The sequence below is a fragment of the Danio aesculapii genome, chromosome 18 (assembly GCF_903798145.1).
Source record: "Danio aesculapii chromosome 18, fDanAes4.1, whole genome shotgun sequence".
NCBI lineage: Eukaryota > Metazoa > Chordata > Actinopteri > Cypriniformes > Danionidae > Danio > Danio aesculapii.
The window spans coordinates 27,634,166-27,644,934 of record NC_079452.1 but is presented as its reverse complement, the minus strand read 5'-3'; the positions used below and the strand labels follow the sequence as shown (position 1 = coordinate 27,644,934).

General features: G+C 38.8%; 1 protein-coding gene across 1 annotated transcript in view; it reads left to right on the top strand.

Annotated features, from left to right (window-relative positions):
- LOC130245302 (protein unc-13 homolog C) overlaps nt 1-10,769 on the top strand; it is a 384,171-nt gene that overhangs the window by 47,874 nt on the left and 325,528 nt on the right. Inside the window, exons 5-6 of the mRNA XM_056477954.1 lie at nt 1,322-1,400; nt 8,796-8,867. Of these exons, the coding sequence (XP_056333929.1) occupies nt 1,322-1,400; nt 8,796-8,867 (151 nt within the window). The remainder of the gene's footprint in view (nt 1-1,321; nt 1,401-8,795; nt 8,868-10,769) is intronic.

The window sequence follows — 10,769 nt, the reverse complement described above, 5'->3', positions numbered from 1 at the left end:
ACCTACTGGAACCCGCATGGAGCCAAGATTCTCATAGAAATCAGTCAAGTTTGGTGGGTGTTCGAGAAATCTGCAGAGTGGATGGCAACTTCAACAGCCTGAGGTATCAAGACATTTGTGCTGCCCATTACATTACAAACCACAGGAGAGGGCAAATTCTCCAGCAGGATAGCGCTCCTTCTCATACTTCAGCCTCCACATCAAAGTTCCTGGAAGATCAAGGTTCTCTAGGATTGGCCTGCCCAGTTACCAGACATGAACATTATTGAGCATGTCTGGGCTAAGATGGAGGAGGCATTGAAGATGAATCCACAGAATCTTGATGAACTCTGGGAGTCCTGCAAGAACGCTTTCTTTGCCATTCCAGATGACTTTATTAAGTGATTTGAGTCATTGCAGAGATGTATGAATGCAGTCATCCAAGCTCATGATGGAGTCAGACACAATATTCATTCTGTTTCCACTGCAGCATGACTTTACGTTCTATACTGGACATTAGTTCTGTTCAGTGATGAGATTTTTGTCTGAGCAAAGTCAGACTTTATCGTCCTATTAAAATCATTCAAAATCAAGACATGATCATATGTGAAAGGCCTTTGCCTTTCATATAAGCCACTTCTGATACCAAATGAGCAACTAGAAGTCAAGTTATTATTTGCTATTCCTAAAACTTGGATAAGCAACAAGACTTTTATCAGGTAGTGTAGATAATGGGAATAAAGATTTTTTAAACCTAAATTTTATTTTCAGCTTTAATGCATACACACTAATATATATTCTAAATACTGTTTATTAAATTGTGCAAAATAGATATTTGTACATGAGATTAGATTGAGATTTTGGGGTAAGCAGCATATCATTTAAAGATCAGTGCAAAAGTAAATATCCTATTGAATCTTAGCAAGCGGGATAAGAAGATATGCAAATAAGGGGATATGAAAAATGAAAGTGTTACTTATGTGAACACATGCGTATCATGTAAATGAAATATTTATTCTGCATTTTTAAAATCTAATGTAGTACATAAATACATTAAGTGCTTCTGATAAAATTATTAATGAAGAAAATGATCAAATACAAATTAAAAATGTATTAGAAATGTGCTGCATTGTGGGATAGTGCAGCCACTGTAGTATCCCATACATTCATGGATGTGGGAGACAGGAGCAGTTATGATGACCATCCCACCCCCCGCTTTGGTCCCATCCCATGTCATTTTCCGGTGCTGTAAATCACCCGACTGCTTTTTAGCCGGGTAATGTTTCATAGCGTAGAGCATGATTATGGTATTAATAGACTCTAAATCTGCCTCCATCCCCAGGGTTGGCAGTATACTTTACGGCATTGACAGCATGCCAGATTTACGTCGCAAGAGGACCATGCCTATTGTCCGAGACCTGGTGAGTAATCACACCCGGCACGGTTATGTTTGACTGATGGAGCTTTAGAAGACTGTATTAGCCAATCACACACACACACACGCACGCTCACTAGTTCAAATTTACAGTCCAGGGCACATGCAAGATGGAGGCGCACACGTGTTTATGTTTTGATGCTATTTTGAGGCTTTTACGCTCCACCAGAGTAAAAGTAGGTCACTCTCCTGGTGTTCTCCACAATAGTTCAGCTCATCTGTCTTGTCTTTAAATGCGCAGCGCACTCATATATTAATAATGCGCCGCTATTTAATTCATAAGATTCTAGACGGCCAATGATTGATCCGCTGCTCATCTCTGTAGTAGAATGTCCAATGTTTCTATTCACATTTGTTAACATTTACTTTTGTTTTTCTTGTTTATTTTGAACTCTTGAGGTCTATCTACATGTCTTTGTCTTCATTTCTTCTTGAGTTTCTTGATGATGAGTTTTGTGATTCTGAAGGACAAATGTTGATGCTCTATCTGTCCATATTTTGCATGAAATTAAAAACCAACCCTGTTTTGGTAAGTACGGGCCATCGTTCAGTTTGTTATTTTGTTTTTTTTAGTTTCTGGCGTGTCCTGTGGTCCATTCCCACTTGGGCCCATATTTGTGTATGGGCGATATTTTTCAGTGAGTTGTCAGATTTCTCCCTCCCCCAAAAATCTTGTTTAAAAACTCACTCAATCCAAGCATTGGAAAACTGAAATGTTGACAACTCTACCCAAAAATATATCCGAGGACTTCATTGACTTCTGATTTAATGTGTGCCTTTTTAAATCCATGTAAAAGTGACGTGCGCCAGTGAGCCTTTTACAGCGTGGATGAAGTCAGTGCTGTACCGGGTCTGATCTGGTCTATCCCATCATGCCTCTGTCCTCTGTTTCTGTCCCCTTGTTGGCTGTGTGATTGCTTCAGGGCAACGACAGTCGGTCACGTGACAATTCAGACATGCTAAAATCGGAACTCAAGCCCACGATTCCATTGCCTGCAGCAATTTTCAGCAATGGACCTTATGCACGGGGACTTTTAAGCTTGAATAAGCCCGCTTAGGTGCTTCCGGTGAACTGTCATGCCATTATAAACACACCACATTTAAAATCTAGTTTGTTAAAAATCAATGATTTAGACTTCGACACAGGTGTTAAATCCATTTCCTGGAAGGCGGCAGCTCTGCACAGTTTAACCCTAGTTAAACACACTTGATCAAACTAGTTGAGGCCTTTAGTTATGTTTGGTACCTACAGGTATGTGTGATGAAGCTGGGTTGGAACTGTGCAGAGCTGTGGCCCTCCAGGAACTGGAGTTGACACCTGTGATCTAGACTGTCTGATTGAGATGCGATATAATGTGGATCATAACAAGCACTGCGTTTAATTGCATTGTTCTGAGCCATGTCTTTCAAATAGGAACATTTATTTTACCACAGTGATTTTCAAAAGATTTTCTGCGTTCGTCTGCTGCCCCTTACAGCGCTTGGGTTTAAACTGGCCTTTATCTCATTGTATGCTTGAACAAATAACGGATGCAACTAACAATATCACACGGCAATTCGTAACTTTTTGATTTAGTGGCTAATTAGTATGAATTTGTACGATCTCATTGCTTATCCCCAATTACGGTTGGGTCTGGGGTTGGGTGCCATTCCTCCTTTTTAAAATCGTACCACTAAAAAATTAGCCACTAAACTGGCAAAAGGTAAAATAGTTAGGTTTCCTTGTGAGATCAGGCTGATCCAACATGTTTATTGGGAATGTGTGCCCAGGGCTACATTTTTGGAAAACACAAGAACATGCCTCTGCATACACCTGCAATTTCTGGGTAAATCAAACAATACGAGGCAGTATGACGACAACCATTTTCGTTCATTTTCACACTACAGTGTGAAACGTTTATAAACGGACTCCTTATTGATGCTTAAATTAATTATTTTTGTGCACTTGTTTGCACAGCATCAGATAAATACCACCATAAAAAATATTAAATGGGTCTGTGATTTGGCTTATTCCGAGTTGTCAGTTTGCTATGTAGATCGTCTTGTACAGTGTTTTGTACGCATTTGGTATGCGGAGCGGGCTGAGTTCGAGTTTGGCGAAGAACGGTTTTTTAAACGCAGGTTTAAAAAAACGCAATGGGAAATCGTGGTAAAACTATGCAGCCGTGATGTACTTTTTTCTTCTCATTTACTTATTAAAAAACATTATCAGTTGGATTTAGGGAAGTTGAAGTCAAAGTTATTCACGCTCCTGTGAATTTTTTTCTTTTTCAAATATTTCCCAAGTTTAACAGATTCAGGAATTTCTCACAGTATTTCCTATAATATTTTTTCTTCTGAAGAAAGTCTTATTTGTTTTATTTCGGCTAGAATAAAAGTAGCTTTTTTTTTTTTTTGGGTCAATATTATTAGCCCCCTTAACCTATATTTGTATTTGGATTGTCTACAGAACAAACCACTGTTATACAATGACTTGCCTAATTACCCTAACTTTACCCTAATTAGCCTAGTTAAGCTTTTAAATGTCACTTTAAGCTGTATAGAAGTGTCTTGAAGAATATCTAATCAAATATTAGGTGCTGTCATCATGGGAAAGATAAAAGAAATCAATTATTAGAAATGAGTTATTAAAACTATTATGTTTAGAAAACACAAACTGGGGGAAAATATACAGGGGGGCTAATAATTCAGGAGGGCTGATAAATCTGACTTCAGCTGTATGGCAAGCCCCCAAGTCTCACAGATGTGGATGAGAAGGACGGATAAATATCACATATGAGAACACAACCCCAGTTAAAGTATTTGAGATTAGCAGAAATGTAGACAGCACCCTCTAGTGGACACTACAACAAAAGCTGCTGGTAAACAACGCAAAAAACAGCCCTGGGCACATATTGCCAATGAGACTGGGTTGAGATTATCGTTGCTGTCAAATAATTTCCTCATGAAACTCAAAATAGTCCTTTCACCGGAAGTTTATCGGTGGCTGAAAAACACTTCCGTGCATATAGCCCATTCAAGTGCATGTTGAGACTTACATCAACACCTGGCGTTCATGTATAGGCCAAATCTACCCTGTTTTCCTATTTGCACCCCTGCTTTAAGGGGCAACTCGCAGCCCGCTTGGTCTTTACCACCATCAGGTTGAGGGTCCGATGGTAAAGACGAGTCCAGTACGGTCCGCTGTCTGTGCCTGCCGAACTAAATATGGCTAATCGTGGCTTTCTTGACTTTTGACCGGCTCTGTAGTGTCCCATTTCCCCGTCATTGACTCTCTTTCTTTCTCTGGTTTTCTCTGTCCTGAACTCTTTTGGATGGTGTTGTTTTTTTTGAGCTGGCTTTGACACATGCCGTCTGCTCTTGTCTGTTTGTAGCAGTAATGGCAGCAGTACTCGCAGGCAGTAGGAGTATGTCAGGGTTTCTTTTTAGCGAACAATTGCACAGCAAATGCATGAGTGAACTGTTAAAAAAAAAAGAAAAAAGAAATCTACTGCATGTCAGAGGCGAGTTATTTAAGGATTGAGCCTCACCTCTGCAGCTTTCACTCTGCTCTTTATAGACAGACAGTCGATCTGATTTTCTGCATGACGGCAGGTATGATGTAGAGACTGTAAATGACAGCTCGCCTTCGCTACACATCTAATTTCATGTTCTGTCTGCTTTTCCCCCCGCATCTGGACGCTCTAGGCTTTGGTAAGTCTCCTGCATTTTTAATGAGTGCCTCAAGTCTGAATCCACTGTTACCTTCAGCATAGATGTATCTGTATCTGTATGCCACAATCCTTAATGCGCGTGTGTGTAGTTAGATGGTTGGTTGCCAGAAAAAAAAAAAGACATTATTATAGTCGCTAAATATGCTTAAAGTTGACTTTGATTTGTTCTAGCTGGTTAAACATGATGTCATGGTGCTGTTGAAGCTTGTTTGTAACTAATTTCATAAGGAAATGTTTTTTAAAATACTTCTTGAGCAGTCTTGGTGTTAATAAATCCTACTTTACTGTGCGTGTAGATAAACTTTGGTGTTAAATGGTCATCCATCCATCCATTCATCCAAACAGCTATCTATCCAATGGCCATTTCAATCCATCCATCCCTCCATCCATCCAGCCATCGATCCAATGGCCATATTCAATCCATCCATTCATTCATCCATCAACTCGTCCATCCGTCTGTCCTTCAATTCATCCATCCATCCATCCATCCATCCATCCATCCATTTATCCATCCATCAGTCTGTTCATCTATCTGTCCATCCATCCATCCAATGGCCATTTCATTCCATCCATCCATCCATCCATCAATCCGTCAGTCCATTCATCTATCCATCCATCCAATGGCCATTTCAATCCAACCATCCATTCATCCATCAGTCTGTTCATCTATCCGTCCATCCATCCATCCTATGGCCATTTCAATCCATCCAGCTATCTGTTCATCCATCCATCCATCCAATTGCCATTTCAATCCATCCGTCTGTCCATTCATTCATCCATCTATCTATCTATCTATCTATCTATCTATCTATCTATCTATCTATCTATCTATCTATCTATCTATCTATCTATCTATCTATCTATCTATCTATCTATCTATCTATCTATCTATCTATCTATCTATCTATCTATCTATCTATCTATCTATCTATCTATCTATCTATCTGTCCATCTATCCAATGGCCATTTCAATCTATCCATTTGTTCATCTATCAGTCTGAACATCTATCCGTCCATCCATCCATCCATCCTATGGCCATTTCAATCCATCTATTTATCTGTTCATCCATCCATCCATCCATCCAATGGCCATTTCAATCCATCTATCTATCTGTTCATCCATCCATTCATCTATCTATCTATCCATCCGTCCATCTATCCAATGGCCATTTCAATCCATCCATTTGTTCATCTATCAGTCTGATCATCTATCCGTCCATCCATCCATCCATCCTATGGCCATTTCAATCCATCTATCTATCTGTTCATCCATCCATCCGTCCAATGGCCATTTCAATCCATCCGTCTGTCCGTCCATCAATCCGTCAGTCTATCCATCCATTCATCTATCTATCTATCTATTCATCCGTCCATCTATCCAAAGGCCATTTCAATCCATCCATTTGTTCATCTATCAGTCTGATCATCTATCCGTCCATGCATCCATCCTATTGCCAGTTCAATCCATCTATCTATCTGTTCATCCATCCATCCATCTATCCAATGGCCATTTCAATCCATCCGTCTGTCCATCCATTCATCCATCCATCAATCCGTCAGTCCATCCATCTATCCATCCATTCATCTATCTATCTATCCATCCGTCCATCTATCCAATGGCCATTTTAATCCATCCATTTGTTCATCTATCAGTCTGATCATCTATCCGTCCATCCATCCATCCTATGGCCAGTTCAATCCATTCATCTATCCATCCGTCCAATGGCCATTTCAATCCGTCAGTCCATCTATCTATCTATCTATCTATCTATCTGTCTGTCTGTCTGTCTGTCTGTCTGTCTGTCTGTCTGTCTGTCTGTCTGTCTGTCTGTCCAATGGCCATTTCAATCCATCCATTTGTTCATCTATCAGTCTGATCATCTATCCGTCCATCCATCCATCCTATGGCCATTTCAATCCATCCATCTATCTGTTCATCCATCCATCCGTCCAATGGCCATATCTATCTATCTATCTATCTTATCTATCTATCTATCTATCTATCTATCTATCTATCTATCTATCTATCTATCTATCTATCTATCTATCTATCTATCTATCTATCTATCTATCTATCTATCTATCTATCTATCTATCTATCTATCTATCTATCCATCCAATGGCCATTTCAATCCATCCATTTGTTCATCTATCAGTCTGATCATCTATCCATCCATCCATCCATCCTATGGCTGTTTTAATCCAACCATCTATCTGTTCATCCATTCATCCATCCATGCATCCAATGACTACTTCAATCCATCCGTCCGCCCGTCGTCTGTCCATTTATCTATGCATCCATCCATCCATCCATACAATGGCCATTTCGATCTGTCCGTCCATCCATCCATCTTATAACATTATTAATGAGCTATTGGACTAATTGTACACAAACCGTCTTATGTTGCACAGGCATATTTTTAGGAATACCCAGAAATGCATTGTGTAGGAAATTTACTAAATATCTTCATCAATATCTTCATCTTAATAAAACTTTATTGAGCATTATGCATTGCTAAGAACTTAATTTTGACAGTTAAAAAGATATATTAATGAAAATCATATTTATATCATCCATTATTCATATATTCCCACATTTCCTCAGACAAAAATACACATATTTTTAAGCCAGCTTCATAATATGTATGACCCTTTTGAGAATTCATGACAGAATGTATCAGCTCTGTTTGATCTACAAGTGAAAATGTGTAAGCCTTATGTGAACAGTCCAAAAGAGATGGCAGCTAAATACATGGAGCCTTTTAAGAAATCTTATTTTGATCTAAGACAGCATTGCATGTATCCTTCATAGAGAATAAAATCTCATAAATGCACAGCTCATAGAGAAACTATTAAAATATTGCTTTATGCAGACTAGACTAGATTTTGCACGGTTACACTGCAAACAATGCTTTTCTTGACTAGTTATTCCTTATTTCTAGTCAAAATATCTGTAAATTCTTATATCAAGAAGCATTTTGTAGACAAGCAAAACATATCGTCTTGTTTTCAGAAATAATTTGTCAAAATAAAGTCAGTTTTTCCTTAAGACAAGCAAAATAATCTGCCAACAGGGTAAGAAAATAAACTTATTTCAAATTGAAAACCAGATTATTTTTCTTATCACATTGGCAGATTATTTTGCTTGTTTTATGGAAAAAGTCTCTTAATTTTGACTCATTATTTGCAAAAACAAGACAATATTTTTTGCTTGTCTTGATTTAAGAATTTTGAGATATTTGGACTTGAAACAAAACAAAACTCTAAGCAAGAAAAGCTTTTTTTGCAGTGTGTATGATTTTTTTTTCCCTCATGAATTGTACATGTAAGCAACAGGCTCTCAGTTAATCATTCTGTCTTGCCTTTTTATTTAGAAAGCAATTCTTGTCTGTGGAAATGTTTTAAAATCAGAATCTGCCTAATGAAATAAAAGCACATTTCACAGAGCAGAATGCTGGCTCTAGATCATCAATGCAACCTAAAGTGAAAAGATTTCTGTAGGCTAACAGGTGAATATCTGCTTTATCCCAGCCGGACTAATCAAGTTTTATCTTCAACGTTCAACCTAACACGACAGATTTTCAGCCTGTAGCGTTTGAATGTTCTCTGGAGCGTTGTCTTTTGTAATTCTCCCTCGTTTTCACTCATATTTCCCATCATTCTTTCAGACATTGGCTGCTCGAAAGGCAGGCATTGCGTTTGGACTGGTGAACAGATCGACTCTGAACAATGAGGAGCTGGTGAGTGTCAAACAAACACACACACACACACACACACACACACACACACACACACACACACACGCGTTTTCACCATATAGACCAGCATATAAATCACTCTGTAAGCAGCTAGTCGCAGTCTAATGAGGAGCAATCATGCGGCACTAATGTAACGCTCATGCATAAAACCACAGCTAATACACACAAATGCAAACACACACACACGCACACCCAGAGGCAAGAAGAAAGGAACCAGATTAAAAATGACTATTTATAATCTCTAATGATATTCCTGACGATAACTGTAATGTGAAATGAGTGAAGGGTGATGTACAGTCGCTAAATTAATGATGGCGGGAAGATCAAGATGCATATGCAATGAAACTGTAACTTGCCAGCTAAAGGCTATCAATCTCAGTATATATTCATTCATTCAATCATTTTCCTTCGGCTCAGTCCCTTATTTATCAAGGGTTGCCACTGCGGAATGAACCACCAACTATTCCAACATATGTTTTACGCAGGGGATGCCCTTCCAGCTGCAACCCAGTATTGGGAAACACCCATACACCCTCAATCACAAACGCGTTAATTTACTATGGCCAATTTTTCATTCATTCATATTCTTTTCGGCTTGGTCACTTTATTAATCAGGGGTCGCCACAGCGGAATGAATCGCCAATTATTCTAGCATATATTTTACACAGCGGATGCCCTTCCTGCTGCAACCAAGTACTGGGAAACACCCAAACACACCCACACACACACGCACACACACACACACACACTCATTCACTATGGCCAATTTTGTTTACTCAATTTACCTATAGACGAATTACCAATCTACGTCACACATGACGTCACATGGGTTCCCGGTTGCAAAAAGAAACAGGCTGCAATAGTAAACATGTCATGTTGTGCAGTAAGATGCCAAATTCAAAAGTCCAAAAATAGAAAACTTAACATTTACCGTACACCACACTGCTTTAATGCCAACTGCAGACGTCTTTGGCTAAAAGGGAGCTGAATGAAGTGACGACCTAATTAAAAATGCTGGACTCTGCAGTTCTCATGTTATATCAGGTAAGTTCACGCTCTGCTGAATCAGACACATCACTCATTTTTGATTGCAGCAATGATTTCAGCAAAAACAGTTACATATGGTGAATTAAACTGCGGACACTGAATGCTCAGAATGAAACAAGAAAGTGTAAGATATTAAGGTAAAGTTGGTTTTATATTCACACATTCATTCAGTGACTACTTGTGACACACTCCCTATATTGTTTACTACGGCACTTTGAATATTCAGTCTGAAATAACCTGCAAGTGTGACTTGTAAACAACATTAACACTGTTTATTTGACAGTGAACAATGTTGTACTGTGATAGTCATTGGCTGCTAATAGGATTTCGCTATTTAGAGTTTGCTAATAATACTCTTATGAAATTATATTATTAAGGAGAAAGTCCAAATGTGCGAATATAAAAAAGTTCACATACCCTGCCATACAGGTGTATGCCTAGTTCGCTGTCAGAATGCAGTTGTTTTGCTTGTTGATGATAACCCAGGCCTTGTATAGCTCGGCTAGGCAGAATCTCAGTTTTTAGCACTACATAGTGTTGAATCTGGTAATCACGGAGCATTATTTCTTGCACATGACCACACAGAACAACATTGTTGGCATCCAAAGACTTGTAGGCCTTTAACTTCTCTTGTTAAAATGCTTGGAGCTTCAATGAGATTGTATATTTTGGGGCTGGATGTTTGGTCATTTCGTCTTATCAAATATCCATTGGGAGGGTGCTATCGCAAATGGACCTGTCAGATGAACGCCGCTCACTTTAACATTCATTTTGCCAAATCACTGTGCTTATCACTGGGTGATGAGCTGTTATAATACGCTGAAAGCATTATGTAAA